The sequence below is a fragment of the Lissotriton helveticus genome, chromosome 6, assembly GCF_964261635.1.
Source record: "Lissotriton helveticus chromosome 6, aLisHel1.1, whole genome shotgun sequence".
Taxonomy (NCBI): Eukaryota; Metazoa; Chordata; class Amphibia; order Caudata; family Salamandridae; genus Lissotriton; species Lissotriton helveticus.
Window position 1 is genome coordinate 2,120,683,199 of NC_136067.1, and position 19,475 is coordinate 2,120,702,673.

The following is a 19,475-nucleotide window of genomic DNA, read 5'->3' on the forward strand; positions in this document are numbered from 1 at the left end:
GTACATGATGTTCGAGGCATCATGATAATTAACCCTGGGCGTAGTACTACACTCCGCTCGCAGAGCTACTCCGCACTATGCGAATTGCACGTAGCACAGTGCAAAAACGCGTGGTGTAGTGTAGCTTAGAGTAGCGGGCATTTGTTGCTTGCTCGCGGTCCTCAACATCAAGTTGGCTACCACGAGCGAGCAAAATCAACATGCAGGTGAGACTTTTTGTTCGTTCGGGATCAGCAACACAAGTTGCTCGTGACCGCTCGCGATGGGAAACTACCAGCTGCAGCTCGAGTACAAATCTACTCAAGCAGCAGAAAATGACTGCATGCACTGTGCAAGATGCAGTTTGCAATGATTGTTTAGTGCGGACAAGCATCAAGCACTGTGCAATCAGTGCGAACAGCATTTCCCTACCGCACTACGCAGTTTGCGTAGCTACGCGTAGCATGCAAAGTGCACTTCGCGTAGCTACGCGTAGCGCTACTATGGAAACTATGCCCAGGGTTATGTTGTGCTGAGTTAGATGTGTAAACAAAGTAGTTTCAGAGAAACTAATCCAACATCGTTGTGCATGAAAAAGTGCACAAAAGTTCACAGCTGAAATGTTTTTTTCTTGAACAAAATAAGAAATGAGCTGCTTCGCTACATGGGCCTAACCAGTGAATATAACAGCTGCATCTGCATAACAACAGCGATTAAAGGAGATAACAGCGACCACTGGAAGGGCCCGTAAGTGTGAAGTGAGTGCCATAAGCAGAGTAGAGAGAAGGCCAGTGGTGAGCCAAACTGGAGGAAGCCAGTAAGATAGCAGGTAAGCAAGCAAATGAAACTGCACAAGGGAAAGAGCAGTGCAAGGTGAAATAGAGGGGTGCAAGAAAGTGACTCGAGTCCAAGGATCAAAGGTCAGGATTACCAAGAGAACCAAACTGTAGAAGAACAACAAAAGTGAGACCTGAAAAGGAGAACCAAGTCTACGGCAAGAGAGTCAATTCAAAGCAGAAAGTTGCCAGGCAGTGCCCATTTGGCCAGCTGATGTATTACCACTGCCAGCCTGGACCTAGAAATTCCACCCCATAAACTTAGTGGCTTTGTATGTCTCTGCACCGCAGCCTCCAAAGGACAGTCCATCACAGTCTTAAAGGGGAAGGTCTCAAACTCCCCGTCCCTGGCTGATTCCTGACAGTACCCTCTCTTTCCCTCTGTATACCTCCCCTTGGTGCTGGCTTCTTCTAAAACCTTTAAGAAATGATTGAGGGTACTGTCCTGGGAACATGGACAAACCAACCTAGTTCCCTAGAATGCTCTGCAGAGCCTTAACCCCTCCATGTCCCAAAAACTGCAATTGTCCTCTAGTTCCTGTAGAGTCTACTATGGCTACCACCTCAAGCTCTGGAGACTCATCTCTTGCGATAGATGGAAGAGGAACTGCTGGTTCCATGGTTGCCGGTTTCACAGTAGATACGGGGATGGAAGGATGCACTCGCTCTTCCAGAGTCTACTATGGCTTGCACCTCATACTCGGGAGATTCGTCTCTTATGATAGATGGAGGAGGTACTGCAGGTTTCATGGACCGCACTCCCCACCCCTTGGTACGTATTAGGTTTGTGTTTCTATACGCTGCGGCTCCCAGTCTAGTTAGGGAAAATAAACCTACAAATGATGATGTGAACTTGGAATGAAAGCCAGTGAACTATAAAATATGTGTGGAAAGCTAGACTTAATCCTGTTTTGTATTTGAGTGGACTTCGATGATGGTGATCGAAAAACGTTTAAAAGTCTGTCTAGGCCTGTTGTAAATGAGGGAAGGTACTGGCCTTTGTACCGAAGCGATTGCTGAAAATAATGCCATAACTGAAGAGAGAGGTGTGTGGAAACATGTCTGGAATCAACTTTGGAATAAACCCAAAATAACAGTAAAATGATGAATGACTGAGATGAGTGCAGAGCGGTAGTATATGGCAGTTCAGCTGGGGGCAACCAGATGACCCTTAACTCATAGTTAGAGTAAAGCATCACAAATACTGTTTTAAAGTATTATTATCTGCAAATGTGGCCCAAAGGCACCAGAGTGCTTTACTGGAGCACCAGATTACATTACATTTTTATATTAGATTTGTTTGTGGGCACAGGGAGATAAAGTGATTTGCCCAGAATTACAGGATATTGAGTTTACGTTGGGACTCAAACCTAGTTCTTAAGTCCAAAAGTCAGCAGCTCTGGCTATTAGGCCACATCTCCTTCCTCCCTGTTTGTAGAGTCAGTTGTTGGTTTGACCATCAGTTGGCGGTTTACAACTGGTTGTTTTAATATTTTTGGTCTCCAAACAGTGTATTCAAGTATTCCGAATTTTTAAAAGACCCGAGAGCCCCTGTCAGTTATAACCTCAGTTAGGTGATGTTAGAACTGGGGGTCTCTAGTTGGCAATGGTATGCACGTTTGACCAAATAGGGACCCTTGCTACTAAGTCAGGGAAAGGGGATTACACTACTGGATAACCCCTGCTCACCCCCTTGGTAGCTTGGCATGAGCAGACAGGCTTATCTCAGAGGCAGTGTGTTAAGCATTTGTGAATATACACAGTAATAAAGTGAAAACGCTACCGATGGACACCACACAGGTTTTATAAAAATAAGTATTCTTTATATAGACTTAACACAAGACCACAAAGGACAAAAATCCACAATACTGGACTTAAAGTTGACTTAAAGATAGTAGAATTTGCTTAATTCAAGTTGGTGATAAATGCGACAAAGTTCTCACAAACGTACCTGGATGCCTAACGCAAAACAAACAAAAGGCTCGCAGGAATGGAGATGCGCCGGTTCCTTGCTCCGGGGGAGATGATGCGTCGCGCCTCAATGCTTGCGCAGAGTATGGGATTCGTCTCCGTCCTTACCGGAGAGGAGGTAATGCGTAGGTTCTCGTGATGCATTCCTGTTGCGATGCAACAAGATGGCGCTTTGATGCGTGCGACGATCCGGTGCGATGCGATAGGATGGCACCCTTGAGGCGACGACATGAAGACGAGGCGTGCACGCCCTGGAGGCCATGCAGCGAACTCTGTACTTTGGAGCTGCGACAGGCCCTGCGAGACACTTCTCCGGTGATGCGACGGCGACCCTCACTGTGGCGACACGCTTCTCCGGTGATGTGACGGCAAACAGCTGCGACGAAAGCACACTTCTTGGGAGATGTGGCGGCAGCCCGCTTCAACAGCTACGCGACGACAACAGCAGCGGCGACACACTTCTTCTCGTTGAGTCGCGCTTCCAGCTCCCAGCGACACGCAGGCTTCTCCAGATAGAATTCCCAGCAAGGAAATTCAGAGGGGAGCTGGTGGTGAAGTCTTGTAGCCCTGAGACTTCAGCAGGAGGCAAGTTCAAGCCCTTGTAGAAATATTCTGCAAGATGATGAAGTTCTTTGAAAGTTCCTTCTCCTTTCCTTGGCAATGAAGAGACCACTGCAGGCCAACTCAGCAAACATCACACTGGCAGAGGGGCAGTCCAAACTCCTGCAGCTTCCTTGGTTCTTCTCCTTGGCAAAAGGTTTGTCTTGTTCCTGGACGTGATCTAAAGTCTTGGGGTCTGGGTCCACATATTTATACTCAAATTCTCTTTGATCTCTGAAGGCAGAGAGGCCTCTGCCAAATCCAAACCAGTTCTGGTCAGTCCTGGAACACTTTGTTGACAAGACTCCTTCTTTCCTTTCACAGTGTAGGCCAGGACCATCAGACACACCACAGGAGGTGGAGCCAGCATTGTGAAGGGAAGGCACAGCCCTATTCAGGTCCCAGGTGCAACTCCTCCTACCTATCTACATGCAGATCGTTCTATTCAGCCTTGTACTGGCTGACCCTGTCTCCTGGAATCCCCCAGCCCCTGTCACTCAAACTCCAGGCAAGGAATACACAACCTAGCAGAGGCAGGCTTGCATAGTTAGGCAAGAAAATACCTACTTTCTAAAAGTGGTATTTTCAAACACAGAATGTTAAAACCAACGCCACTAAAAGATGTATTTTATCATTGTGAGTTCAGGCATACCAAACTCTAATTTCTACCTAGTTCCCTGAGTCAGTTAGGATTATAAGATGTTATAATCAAGCTACCCACTCTGGCCTATGGGGACAGGTAGCCTTGCAATAGTGAAAAACGAATATGGCTGTAATTCACTATTAGGACATGCCACACACCAGGACATGCCCTACCTTATACTTACAATGCACCCTGCCCTTGGGCCTACCTTAGGGGTGTCTGATATGAAGAAAAGGGAAGGTTTAGGGACTGGTAAGTGGGTTCACTTACCAAGTCGACATGGCAGTACTAGACTGCACACAGGCTCTGCAATGGCAGGTCTGAGACACACTTTACAAGATGCTTCTGTGGGTGGCAAAACCAGTGCTGCAAGTCCACCAGCAGCATTTGATTTACAAGCCTTGGGCACACATGGAGAACTGTACTAGGGTCTGACAAGTAAATAAAATTACCCAATCATGGAGTCGCTAATCAATACATCAATTTAACATAGGAAGTACTTGCACTGTGGCACTGAATAGCAGAGGCACAGTGCCCAAAGCATTTAAAACCAGTAAACAGAGGAGGTAATCAGAAAAAATGGAAGGGGGCCTTACGCCAATGATACCAGGTCTAACAGATGCTGATGTAATCTAACAGTCTCTTCATTAAGACCACAGCAGAGGAGGAGCAGTGAGTATCCTGTGCAAAGGAACATTGAGGATCATTATTTCCCTCAAGGTTTCACAACCTTCCTTGTTTCTCTTTACCAAGTCAAAACCTTTAATTCACTTGAATGCCCTGCACTGTGAGAGTCATGACACCACTACAAGACGGTCCCTTGCAGACCTTGTAAGGGGATGAACACTTTTTTTATGTATAATTTTATAACGCGCTCACCTACCCAACAAGGGTTTCCTAGCGCAAATCTGAAGGAACAGAAAAAAAGTGAGAGATTATTGATCAAACTACCAGGGTTTTAGGAGTTTATGGAAATTCTTGTGTAGCGTTTCTTTGCAAATCGCTGTGGGGAGAGAATTCCACAAGGATGGGCCAAGATTCTCCTTGTGAACAAAGGTTCCCTCTAGAATATTTCTTCTTTGCAGATCTTCTTGTTACAAAATTGTTCCCAGGCTGAGATGTTTATTTATTCAGTGACCAAAATTTGATGAGTCCATGTTACAGGCTTTCCACACATTTTTTTCAAGACAAAGCATCTGCTTTCCTGTGTGTCTTTCCTTGTCTGTATGTTTTGATTTTAGAATCTGGAGAAGAAATACTCTCAGGTATATGGAGAATCGGTGTGGTTCATCTTTTTTTTAAAACCCACATTTTACTAAGGAAAACCATCCTGCAGTAACATAACAAAGTGATTTGATAGGAACACACTGCAAGATGGCGCCAGGCCAAACACGTGCTTGTTGAAAGAGTTGCCTGTATCCTGTTTCAGCTGCAGCCATGGTGAACGGTGGCACTTGTACTTGGTGCTGCTAGTCCGACCATCTTGAAATGTGCTGTTATAACACAAACACATCTTACAGTGTAATCAGATCCGGCAATGCCCCTAGCGAGGCTCCAAAGAATGTGTAACACTAACCCACAAGTGATGTAGCTCCGCTCTGTCCCGCTTTGCAGTTAGAACTGGTTGAAAGGAGAGACAAGCGGGGGCAGTGCTGGCGATAGACATGGGCAGTGTGGGCAACTGCCAGGGCCCACTCCTGCTCACAACCACGGGCCCCTCACCAATGCACCACCTAGTAAATGGTTCCATTGTTGAACGGCCTAGGGGGCAGCAGTGGAAGCTGGTCCTCCTCTAGACCCCTCAACCATCGGCTGAAAAGCCTTCCTATATCTAATCACTGCATCTTCACGAGGACAGCGCTTAGAGCAGATAACAACGATTACTTGTAGTACCCTTAAGTACTTGTGTTTCTAGCAGCGCCGTTAGCCATGTGCTGTACAAAGCTCTGGGTTAAGAAACCAGCTCAGCATCTAAGCACATGAAAGACTTCAGGGCGCTTCTGAGTCATCCTTGGCTCAGGACTTCTGTGTGTTGGATACTCGTCTTCCATCCTTCTCACTGCAGCATCACTGCTCACAACCAAACACTGTGCCAGGCTGTACAATAATTGATCCTTCCTGTAGGAGGCTGGCTTGGTATATGTGGCACACATTTTTAAGTGTAGCACACTGTACAAATCCAAACAATCCTTATGGTGATTTTAGAAGTTTAGACAGCCTTAGAAAGCTCTCTAGTGGTAGCTGTGGAGAGCAGCCTTCAGGCTTAGTCTACGAGAAGTGAAAAGCAACTTGTTTTTACCAATATCCAATCTTATAGTGTGGGCCAAGTGAAAAAGAACCACACAGTGTACTTATAAAAATAGGTATTTATTACAGACATTTATTAGAGACACGTACTAACACATTGCAGTATCTCCTACCTGGAGATAGTCACAATACACAAAATACTTTAGCAGTAAAACAGGTAAGTAGCACAGAAATACAAAGGGGTCCAGAGTGAGACCCCACCATATACTAAAATAGTGGAATACGACCCACGATTAAAGTCGAGAATGGACCAAAAAGACGTAGAAGAGCCAGGGAACCAAGGAACCACCCCACAGAGGCCGTGTGCAAAGGTGAACACAAACGCATGATCAATGTAAGTCAATGGGTATGTTGCGGTTGCTGTTTTTAAAGAAGAATGAGCCTTTCCAGTGGATCCTGAAGGAACCTGGTGGAAGATCGGAGAGTCACCCTACCCGTAGATACCCCAAGAACCTGGATACCTCCACGAGGGAAGCCAGGTGCATAGGTGCTGAGAGGCATCGGAGACTGGCGCAGTCCACAATGGAGGACTTCAGGAAGGATGCCACTGGAGAAGAAGACAAAGGAATCCCGCGGAAACCAAAGGTGGGTCAGAGATTAGAAGAACCTGTAAGCAACAGAGTCTGTTTCACTCAGGAGTGACCGGGAGGCATGGAAGACGCATGCCCACCAATGTCATTTGATGTAGGGGAGATGACAGTGCCTTCGTAATTGTAGCTGTTTGGACCAGGTGATGCTGTGGAAGACGAGGAGCCATTCACAAGCTGTCCCACATCGGATGCCGATAACTGGGGGTCAGTGTCCAGCAGGGGCACCTGCACACCTCAGCAACGGCAACAGGAGCAGAAGCCAACAGAAGGTGAAATGTCGGGACCAGCAAGGTCCACGTGACTAACCATGACTAGGCAAGTCAGAGCAGGTCCTGAGCAACAGGGGAGCCCACTGGAGTTAGCAGGAGAGGGTCATCAAGCCTTGACAATGGGCAGCCGGCGCGTTGCACAGGGACTTGGTTCCAGTGATGCGGACGAGGGAAACTGGCTTCAGACTCGGTGTGAAGTCAACGCAGGCTTTGATGCCTTACAGAACCATCTCCTTTGTTACTGGAGCCTTTCGTAGTCGGTGAACCTAGGAGCAGCAAACCTATCAGCTATGTTGCGGTGCCTGCAGATGCAGGGGAGTGACTCCTTCACTCCAAGGGCGATTCCTTTGCATGTCTTTGAGAGTCCACAGGTCCTGGCCAGAACCTGTATGAAGCACGGACACTGACGGTGCAGCAGATTTGCAGGACGACATGGCCATGTTCAGATGGAGTCTTCTCAGGTTCCCAAAAGCGAAGTGCGATGCGGTCAGTCCGATATGGTCAGTCCGGCGGTGGTCAGAGTGTCCAGACGGTTGAAGTTGAGGTGGAGCTTGATCTGAATTGAATCCCATGATGAATCCAGGGACCCACCCACAACTTAGCCCATAAGTACCCAAAGGTGTGGGTTGGGACAATTCAGGGCTCCCTCCCAGAGGAGGGGTCGGACAGTGGGAAGGATACTCCCATGTCCTTTGTCCAGTTTTACACCAGAGCGGTGAGCCAACGGCTCCCTCATCTGGTTTGAACTTTAGTATGCAAGGAGGGGACCAAATGTACCCTTCCAGCAGACTCTGTGGAGCTGGCAAGCACCCCCACCCTGGCCCAATACACTAAATCCTGTCTGGGTGGGGGTCACATCTCCCTGTGACAGGAAACCAATTGTCCTACCTTCCCCTGCTTGGCCCAGCAGCAGGAGGGCAGAATCATGTTCGCGGTCAGCAGCAGCCAGGGTATTGCTGTCAGGCCCTGTAAGATTTGCCCCGGGAGCCAGGGTGGAGTCCCCGGTGGAGTCCTACCGTGGATGGAATCATACCTCCAACACCAGATAACGTGTCGGGGTATGATTCCAAAATGTGTGATACTAAACATGCCCAGATTCGTTCCAGTCAGTGTAGAGATGGTCATCGGGTAATGACGCATGACCCCTCTATGTATGGTAACGGCTGATCTACTTGCAAAGCCTGGAGATTGTACTCCGGGGTTTGTAGGGGTATCCGGCTCATGCAGGGCCTCCCTCATACTGATAACCGAGGTCCCTGCCGTTGGGATCTGCAAGGCATACTAGAGGCGTGACTTATATGTTCTAAGTGCAGTGCTGCTAGATATAAGGAAACATATATTTTGTTTGAGGCGCAAGCACCAGCTCACACAGGAGGCTGCAGTGGCAGGCCTGTAGTCAGGGCTTGGAGGGTCCCTCATGGGTGACATAATACATGCTGTAGCCCATGGGGGACCGCTGGTGCACCTATGCCCTAGGTACATCATTACCATATACTAGGTACTTAGAAGGGTGTACCAGTAGCCAAATAGGATTGTACCAAAGTGCTCACCATTGCCAATTTAGGGAGGAAGCACAGAGACTGGGGTCCTGGTTAGCAGGATCCCAGTCAGACTAGTCAGAAACACAGTAGAACACCAGCTAAAAGTGGGGGTAACCATGAAAGCAGATCCTACTTTCCTACGGTTCCCCTTTCCAGGAGGTGTCTCCACAACACAGGTTAAATATCTTGCCTTGTCCATGTTCGGGTAAACTATAAAACAAATGTGAAAACATAAGTTCCTCTTCCTGGAGAGACCCCTTCACCCCCCTTAAGACCCCAAGCCTGTGCACAGAATAAGAATCAATCTGGCATTAACAATAAGAATAACAATACCTAAGTTGTCATCAGCCTCTCTGCAACTCACTCAGCCCTGGTGCTGTCCCCTCAACTCCTCGTCTCTGTACTCCATGGGGAGACCCAAGAGAGCTGCACTGGGGGACACTCCCCGACTCCGGCTCACCCTGCCCTGGTGCCCTCCCCTCAACTCCTCTTCTCTGTACTTCATGGGGAGACCCAAGAGAGCTGCACTGGGGGACACCCTCCCATCCTTGGAAAAAGACTACTAACAGGGTCTGCCTTTCTCTTCCTAGTCTGAATATTCTGCAGTATTCGCAGCAATGAAGTCGGCTCCATGAACCGACTCCATGAGGATGACTCTCTACAAGGGCAGACACAGCCAGGGAGATCGGCCATCTTTGGGATTGGAAAGAACCCATTCTTGGAGTAGGAAAAGACAAATTCCGCATGTGTAAGAGAACTGAATTCACAAGTACCCTCAGTGAAGTTCATGTAGTGATGCCCTTTGGTTGTTGTTTTTTATTGTGGGTGCTGTGCTCCGTTAAGTTCCAGCGTCCCTGGGTGGGCTGCTCTCTATGAGGCCCAGTACGTATACACCAAGGATCTTTTCTGTACCCGGGTGTGTAACAAAAATTATGTCAATGGACCTGATTCACCTACTTTTCTCACTTCTAAAGGAGAATGTTTGACAGCCCCTGACTTACCAGCCAGGTGACAGTGAGAGGAGTTCAATCAATGAATAAACACATTCTTTATTTAGCCTAAATTGGCTATAAAAGCACACGTAGAAATAAAACATCAATCAATCAATCAGGTGCTTTGAAAGCACGCTACTCACCCGTGAGGGTCTCAAGGCGCTGGGGGAAGAGGGAGGGGGGGGAGGGCAGAGGGTGGAACGGGGTGCAGCTCCAGGCCCCGGATCAGCGGAAAAGCCACGTCTTGAGGCTTTTCCTGAAGATGTGCAGGGTAGGGGAGCGTCTGATGTTGACTGGCAGCTCGTTCCAGGCCTTGGCTCTTCTACCTGCTCTAGTTCTGCAGATGCACGGGGTCTCGGCTAGGGTAGGTCATCGGAGCAGAGATTTCTTTTGGGTACGTAGAAAGAGCCTTTTTCATTGAGGAATTTGAGTCTGATGTTGTGAAAGGATTTGTAGGCATGGGTGAGTAGCTTGAAGGTTACTCTCTTCTCGACGGGGAGCCAGTGGAGGCCTCGCAGCTACTAGGTCAAGTGCTCATGTTGTGGGGGGCCAAAGAAGAGTCTGGCTGCGGCGTTCTGGATGGTCTGGAATCTATGTGATAGGGATTTGTTGATTCCAGGGTAGGGGGCGAGGCTGTAGTCCAGTCTGCGGGTTATGAGCGAGTGGGTGACGGTCCTTCTGGCTTCGATGGGATCCATTTTAAAGTCTTGCTGAGGATGCGGAGGGAGTGGAAGCAGGTGGAGGCAATGGCATCGATCTGGCGAGGCATGGTGAGAGAGGAGTCTAGAATGATGCTGAGGTTCGGGGCGTGGTCTGTCGGGGGGGGGCCTCTGTCTTCTCCTAGTTGACATCCACAAATCATCTTGTATCTTAATTTCATTTGCAGACATATCTAAATTAAAATACAGCACATTTTTAAAGTGCAGCCTTTGAAAAGATAAAATGCATTGCTAAACATACCTATGTACAGGAAAAAACATGTTAAAAATGCTATATAAATGGCGCCAGGGCTTATCCTAATAAAACCTAACAAACAAAAACCTCCTTATAAGGGTCGCTATGTAAGTAGGGAATAATAAGGACCACCTAAAACCAATAATCCAATCGAATTTTAACCAATTTACATGAACAGAACATTTATAAAGTAGCTCACTGTCACAGTTAATTTCTCAAGTTAGCAAGATACACACCTGCCAAAAACCAGGATAAAAAGCAACAAGTTTCCAGTGAATCCAAAATTTGGAAGTAAAGTAAGGCAGATCTCGCTTGATACAACAGGCAGAGAATATACTTATATCTTAAGGCTGACCTGTTAGGAGAAATAAAAACAGTATGCAAAGTGTCCGGTGCAGAAATCCTGTCACTTGTGCAAAAAGGACGGTCTAATGGCTTATGCCACCCCATCAACAGCTGTGGAAACAGTTTTAAATGGAAGTAAGTTAGCAGTTGTAGCAAGGGAGGATCCTTCTAGCATGGTTACCCCCACTTTTTGCCTGGTGTCAGTGTGTTTTAGACTAGTCTGACTGGGATCCTGCTAATCAGGACCCCAGTCTCTGTGCTTCCTCCCTAAATTGGACCATGGTGAGTTCTTAGGTACTCCCCAGATTGGGTACCGGTGTACTCTTGTCAGTTCCTAGTATATGGTACTAAGGTACCCAGGGCATAGATACCCAGAGGTCCCCCATGGGCTGCAGCATGTATTATGCCACCCATGTGAGACCACCCAAATTTTGATTTCAGACCTGCCATTGCAGCCTGTGTAAGTTGGCGATAGCACCACTTACGAGAGATATGTTTTATTATGTCTGAGGTCACTACACTTAGAACCTATAAATCAATAAGGGGATTGTACACGCGCTACTCACCCGTGAGGGTCGCAAGGTGCTGAAATCACCCCTAAAGCAGGGCTGTCAACTCTGAAGGCAGGGTGCTCAGTTATAAGTGTGAGGGTGCCCCTGTATGAGCCAGACATCCCTCCAATTCCCAAAGTCCATTTTCCAGGCATTGTAAGTGCATCACCCATTACGATATGTAGAGATACATACCTCCAACACAGTGAACGGTTTTGGAGGTTTGATTCCATGCCCTGTGGGGCTCCTCCTGGAAGCCCTCAGTGCTCCCGGTACCAGTCTTCCAGAGTCTGACAGCAAGCTATTGCTGCTGCAGACCACAGACATGATTCTGCCCTCCTGCATTCCTGTCACAGGGAGGTGTTACCACCTCCCAGACATGACTTAGTGTATTAGGCTGGGTGGGGCACTTTCCAGCACCACCAGACTGCTTTGAAAGGCACATTTGGTGCCCTCCTTGCAGACTCTAGTTAAAACCTGTTCTGGGAGCCGTTGGCTCCCGCTCTGGTCCGAAACTGGACAAAGGACATGGGATTATCCTCTCCTCTGCCGAGACCCTCCTCTGGGAGGGACCACTGAATAGCCCCAACCCTTTCCTTAAGTTACTTAAGGGATTACCTGTGGGTGGCTCTTCAGATTCGTCGTGAGACAAGATTCTGATCTGAAACCACTTCATCTTCAACCGTCTGGGCACTCTGGACTTCGCTTTGGGAACCGAGACTGCAACTGGAAAGATTCATGCTGCTCCTGGTCTCATCGTCCTGCCGGTCTTCTGCATCATCTGGGCTTGAGCTCCATACAGGTTCTTCACCAGACCTGTGGACATCTAAGACACCTGAAGGAATCTCCCTTGGTGTGAAGGTGTCTCCGGCCTGGGGGACCTCAAGGGTCTTCTTTGGCTCCACTGGGCTCCCCTGTTTGCTCATGCCTACTCTAACTTACCTGACAATGTTCAGTCCCTTGGGTCTTGCTGGTCTTGATACTGCATCTTTTTTGTGTGCTACATTTGTTGCAGCTGCCAAGGCTTGTTGGTGCTCCTGCCGGACACTGACTACCTGGCTCTTGACATCCAATGTGAGATAGCTCGTGAACAGCTCCAGGTCTTCTACAGCATCACCTGGTGCGCACAGCTGCAGCACCAAGGTCACTGTCAACTCTCCTGCATCTTTTGACATCGGTTGGCATGCATCTTCGTGCCTCCTGGTCACTCTTGAGTGGCATAGACTCTGTCCCCTCTACTTGCAGGTACCTCCACCGGAATATTTCAATTTCTTTGCCAGTAGCATCTTCACTGAAGTCCTCCATTGTGGTCTACGGTGGTTTACGATGTCGCTTCGAACCTATGCACCCAGCTTCCCTGGTGTAGGTATCCTGGTTCCTGGGTTAACAGCGGGTGGGGTAACTCTCTAACTTTCCATCTTCAGGGTCCTCTCGGAAGGGTCCATCTTCTTAAAAACTGCAACCACGTCTTACCCATTGACTTGTATTGAGCACGCGGTCGTGTTCCCACTCTGCACACAGCTTCCGTGGGGTTCTTTGGTACTTACCTTGGGTGGTTCCTTGGGACCCTAGCTCTTCTACATCTTCTGGGTCCAGTCTAGACTTAGGTTGTGGTTCGCATTCCAGTTTATTAGTATATGGTCTGATCTCCCCCTGGAGACCACTGTGTATTTGTGCTACTTACATGTTCTATTATTGAAGCACTGTGTGTATTGTGATTATATCTCTGAGAAGGAGATATTGCAATTTGTTAGTGAGTGTTTATAATAAATACATATTTTCATAACTACATGGTGTTGTTCTATTTCACTTAACCTACACTATATGATTAGTACTGGTAAAACAAGTTGCTTTGCACTCCTCCTAGACTAAGCCTGAGGGCTGCTCTCCACAGCTACCACTTGGAGAGCTTTCTAAGCTTGTCTAAGACCACTAAAATCACAGTAAGGGTTGTCTGGATTAGGGCAGGGTGCTTCCTTAAATAAGTGTGCACCATATACTAAGCCAGCTTCCTACAATAGTCTTCTATGATGGGATTTCACTATTACAAAATGTTTATAACCATCTTTGGATTGAGCTACTTGTAGCCTAGCTTCACCAGTAGTTAGTTTAAAAGCCTCTTCCACCCAGCCTGTGTCTGATTTACTAAGTAGCTCTGGGGGCTAAACAACTGAGGTTTACCCAACTCCACCAGAGTTGTTTAACGTAATTAAACCAAAGTATGTGATGACTTAGTTCCAAATTCATGAAATCAATCACAATCCTTCTGTTAAATTCCAATTCACTCTTACGATATATTGGGAATCAAAGAAGTTTTGGACGGAGTCATATAATCAGTTATAAAATCTGCTCCCATTTCTTCACAGAGAAATTCCTCTGGGACACTCTGGAGGATTCTTAATAGCTTTCTTAAACTTTTTGTTTTCAGCAACTTGAATTGAATGGCACGGCTTGTATCCCCAGATTTCCGCACCAAACTCCACAGTGGGCAGACACTTTGCATTGTAAAGATGTAAAACATACCTAATATGACTGTGTCCTAAACATCTACTGAAGGAATCTATCCCATGAGCTGCCCTACTAAGGGATTGTATATGTGCTTTTATAAGTGGTCCCCAAGTCAGTTGGTTGTCCAACAGGAAGCCAAGGTAACAAAACTGATCCACTTTTCCTAAAGAATAATCCTTGATACGGTGTGCTTTTGATTTCTTATTCTTTGGCGGGCCACCTGTCATAATGTGGGACTTAAGGTAATTAGTTTTAAGTCGTAAGTCCTCCATAAATTTATACATTGGGAGGAGTTAAAGTGTTTCTTGTACTTCTCAGATCAGAGAGTCTGGGCCATGACAGCTGCTTTTCCGATTATTTATACCTTGTTTTTAATAGTTTGAGTAATAAATCAGTAGAATTATTAATGTTTTAATCCCTCGCTTTCTCTTTATTGCGCCTTCTTAGCCTCTCTTGGTGTGGGATAACCGGTGCTTCCGGTGCAGCTCTGGTCACTGCCCTTCGCTCCAGCCGCTCTTTGCTGACACTGGACTTGAGTGACAAAAAACTGGGTGACGCTGAAGTATCCCTGATCTGTGACGCCCTGAAGCACCCAGACACCCGGCTGCAGAAGATCCGGTAAGGAGCAGAGGGTGGGGGGCTTTTCTGTATCATCTGCATTTTTTTTCTCTGTTTTAATTGAATATGAATGCAGCATCTCTACTCCGTGTGTTTATCTTTCATGTGGATTTCAAGGTCAGTTCTCTGAAGCCTGTTTTAGGCGCTATCAGCACCCCGAGTGAACGGAGTAGAAGAAGTCCCGAAAAGGCTGCAGATTTTAAGAAGCCTTCCCTCCTGCTGCCATAAGTTTAATTTCCTGTGGATTATGGGTGCCTATGTCCAGCTGTGTCTATTCATTGGTTGCAGTGGGGGAGCGTGGGTGAATTTAGCCCAAGATGAAACATTACAATCAAAACTATCTACCAAACAGCTCAGTGTAAACCTAGGAGTGAGTGCTGCTCTGAGTTCCAACAACATCAGGACTGAAACCAGGTGACAGGGGGAGGGTTAAAGTGTTCTTGTGCACCTCGGATCAGAGAGTTCTGGGCCATGACAGCTCCTCTTCTGACTATTTATACCTTGTTTATAATATTTTTTAGTCATTAATCATTAGAATTATTAATGATTTAATCCCCTCTCTTTTTGTTGTCGCACCTGCTTAGCCTCAAAGGGATAACCGGCGCTTCCTGTGCAGCTCTGGCCGCCGCCCTTCGCTCCAGCCGCTCTTTGCTGGAACTGGACTTGAGGGACAATTATCTGGGTGACGCTGGTGCATCCCTGCTCTGTGATGCCCTGAAGCGACCAGACACCCGGCTACAGAAGATCAAGTATGGAGCGGGGGGATGGGCGTGACTTTTCTCTATCAATAGAATTGTTAATGGTTTAATCCCCTCGCTATCTCTTTATCGCACCTTCTTAGCCTCAGTGTCTGTTGGATAACCAGTGCTTCCTGTGCAAATCTGGCCGCTGCCCTTCGCACCAATCACTCTTTGCTGGACCTGGACTTAAGGCACAATCACCTGGGTGACGCTGGTGCATCCCTGATCTGTGATTCCCTGAAGCACACAGGCACCCGGCTGCAGAAGATCTGGTAAGGATCAGGGGGATAGGGGGAGGGGCTTTTCTGTTTCATCTGTATTTTTTTCCTTCTGTATTCATTGAATGTGAGTGCAGCATCTCTCCTCCATAGGTTTGTCTTTTTCATGCAGATTTCTAGGTTAGTTCTCAGAAGCCTGTTTGAGGCGCTATCAGGTTGGGGGGGTGAATTTAGCCTAAGATGAAACATTGCTATCAAAACCATCTACCAGACAGGTCGGTGTACAACTAGGAGTGAATGCTGCCCTGCGTTCCCACATCAGAACTGAAACCAGGTGACAGTGGGAGGGGTAAAGTGTTTCTTGTCCACCTCAGATCAGAGAGTTCTGGGCCATGACAGCTGCTGTTCTGGTTATTTTTATCTTGTTTTGAATACTTTGAGTAATAAATCCTTGGCATTATTAATGATTTAATTCCCTCTTTCTCGCACCCGCTTAGCCTCCGTGGCTGTTGGATAACCGCTGCTTCCTGTGCAGCTCTGGCCGCTTCCCTTCACTCCAACCGCTCTTTGCTGGAACTGGATTTGGGTCACAATAAACTGGGTGATGCTGGTGCATCCCTGATCTGTGATACCCTGAAGCACCCAGACACCCGGCTGCAGAAGATCAGGTAAGGAGAAGAGGTGGGGGAGGGGTAGGAGAGGGGTCTTTTCTGTATCTTCTGCATTTAGTATTTCCCTCTCAATTCATTGACTATGAGTGCTGCATCTCTCCTCCATGTGTTTGGTTTTTTATGCAGATTTCAAGGTTAGTTATCAGAATCCTGTTTGAGGAGCTATCAGGTGGGGGGGAGGTACGGGGGAAGAATGTAGCCCAAGATGAAACATTACTATCAAAACCATCTATCAAACAGGTCAGTGTAAAATGAGGAATGAGGAATGAGAGCTGCCGTGCACTCCAACAACATCAATCAATCAATCAATCAGTCAACTTGTAAAGCGCACTACATACCCGCGAGGGTCTCAAGGCGCTGGGGGGGTGCTACTGATCAAACAGCCAGGTCTTGAGCATCCTCCTGAAGGTCAGCAGGTCTTGGGTCTGTCGTAGGCTCAGTGGGAGGGTGTTCCATGTCTTGGCGGCAAGGTGGGAGAAGGATCTACCGCCAGTGGTTGTTCTTCGGATGCGCGGAACGGTGGCGAGTGGGAGGCCGGCGGAGCGTAGCTGGCGGTTGGGGATGTAGAAGGAGAGCCGTCTGTTGAGGTAGGCTGGGCCGGTCTTGTGGAGTGCCTTGTGTGCGTGGATGAGGAGCTTGAAGGATAGTCTCTTGTTGACGGGGAGCCAGTGGAGGTTTCTCAGGTGGGGTGTGATGTGGTCGTGGCATGGTACGTCGAGCATCAGTCGTGCCAAGGCGTTTTGGACGTGTTGTAGTCATTTGATGAGCTTGGTCGGGGCTCCCGCTTTATCGAGGCTGCTACTGACGAGGGCCTGAGTGACTGTCTTTCTTGTATCTGTCGGGAACCATCTGTAGATCTTGCGGAGCATGCGGAGGGTGTTGAAGCAGGAGGAGGAGACTGCGTTGACTTGCTTGGTCATTGAGAGCGTTGAGTCGAGGATGATTCCCAGGTTGCTTGCATGGTCGGTGGGTGTCGGGCTGCTCCCAGTGCCGTCGGCCACCAGGAGTTGTCCCAGGCTGAGGGGTTGGAGTCGAGGATGAGGACCTCTGTCTTGTCCGAGTTCAGCTTCAGATGGTTGGCCTTCATCCAGTCGGCGTCGGCCTTCATTCCTTGGAGGAGGTTGGCTTTGGAGGTGATGGGGTCCTTGGTGAGGGAGAGGATCCGTTGAGTGTCGTTGGCGTAGGAGATTATTTTAAGGTTGTGCTGTCGGGTGACTTGTGCGAGCAGGCCATGTAAATGTCGAACAGTGTCGGGCTGAGGGAGGATCCCTGGGGTACGCCGTAGATGATCTAGGAGGCGTTGGAGTGGAATGGGGGGAGGCGGATGCTCTGGGTTCTGCCAGAGAGGAAGGAGGTGGTCCATTCCAGAGCCTTGTCTTGGATCCCTGCAGCATGGAGGTGTGCGCGTTGTGTGTGTTAGCAGACGGTGTAGAAGGTGGCGGAGAGGTCTAGGAGGAAGAGTGCTGCGGTCCACCGTTGTCCAGCAGGATCCTGATGTCGGTGGCGGTGATGAGGGCAGTCTCGGTGCTGTGGTTGCTGTGGAACGCTGATTGGCAAGGGTCCAGGATTCTGTTTTCTTCGAAGTATCGGGTTAGCTGTCTGTTGATGACTTTCTCAATAACCTTAGCCGGGAAGGGGTGCAGAGAGATGTGCCGGAAGTTCTTGAGGTTTCTTGGGTCTGCCTTGGGTTTTTTCAGTAGGGCATTGATCTCGGCCTGTTTTAAGCTCTCTGGGACGGTCGCGGTCTCGAGGGAGAGATTGATGATGTTGCGGAGGTCGGGTGCGATGGAGCTCCTTGCTTTGTTGAAGACGTGGTGCGGGAATGGGTCTGACGGAGAGCCGATTGTGCTCATGGTCTTGATGGTGTCATCAACGCTCACGCTGGCCCAGGATAGCAGGGGGCCGTGGTCGATGGTGTGCGGAGGGTCTTTTGTGTTGGTGTCTGTTGGTGCTGTCTAGGTGTAGTATAGTTCCTATATTCCCAATAGGCTCTGCGCATTGGAATAACATAAAAGGCAGTTTAGACGTAGGACTGAGGTCGACTAGGTCTCTACTGAATATGTTAGACTTAATTAAAATGCCAGCTAGCTCAGAGGTCACTAGAAACTTTCTCGAATGAACAGGAATGAGTTAACTTTCCTGATTTAGACAAAAAGGGATTAGTTTCTGACAACCACATAAACATGACAACTTTACTCCCCCAAGAATAAGTAATAATAATAATAATAATAAGGAGTATATCTCCAGAGTCGTGTGAAAACAATGGACAGCTATTTCACTCAGTCAATTGTACATGCTTAATTTCACCAGGAGTGCAGAGAAATAGAGAGACGGGCGTTTTCAATAAAAGTTGTTATTTATTGAGCAGTCTTCTTTCTCATGCAAGAGAAATGAATTGCCACAATTGCAATACTTATCATGAAGTAAAGTGCGTACAGTAAAAGGGGTATTATGAAATAATACTTTAAAAGCATCAATATGGTTTCTGAGCCATATGATACTTTAAAACGGATAAAATATATACATACATAAAATCATTGACTAACCGTACTCAGCTGGTGCTTCTAAGATACGCCTACTCCGGTGTACCTGACCTAAGCCTAATACGTGGGAAGGAGTTAGTAAGTTGCAGTTTTAAGTTAAGTTAGTTTTTGCCAAGAATCTGAATTAAGAATTTTCTTAAAGTTTTAATCAGCTCCGTACCTTGGTTTATAGAATGAAGGAGGTCTTGTATCTCTCTCTCAGGACTCGATCTCCCAGCAACCCGCAAGGGTGACTGGAAACACCGGAGCTGGAATTTCTCGGCAGGAGAAAAGACAGCGTCTCTCTCAGTGCGTCAAGTGGGAGGGTCAGCTTCCTTCGGCACTCGCATCAGCTGGGGGTCAGGCAAGTAGATGGCCGCTCTGCTCCAAACCACCGTGTGTTTGCTTAAGGCAACGTTGGTATATTTATACCTGAAAGGTGCCGAGTTTGACGTAAGGTTGGACATAAGACGTCACTAAGAACTTACAGTTCTTTCTGGACTCCAGGAGTTCTTGTTCAAATCAAAACAAAAGCAGGGGGATTTCCCGGGCTGCTGGAGGCTTGGTTTGTTTAAAGAACGCGTTGTACTTTCTAGGAGTCTATGGGAGTAGCCTTGCCG

General features: G+C 47.7%; 1 protein-coding gene across 1 annotated transcript in view; it reads left to right on the plus strand.

Annotated features, from left to right (window-relative positions):
* The window catches only part of LOC144763080 (uncharacterized), a 397,233-nt gene that overhangs the window by 307,708 nt on the left and 70,050 nt on the right, over nt 1-19,475 (plus strand). The window contains exons 9-11 of the mRNA XM_078648381.1: nt 6,709-6,945; nt 12,824-12,944; nt 16,309-16,330. Of these exons, the coding sequence (XP_078504507.1) occupies nt 6,709-6,945; nt 12,824-12,944; nt 16,309-16,330 (380 nt within the window). The remainder of the gene's footprint in view (nt 1-6,708; nt 6,946-12,823; nt 12,945-16,308; nt 16,331-19,475) is intronic.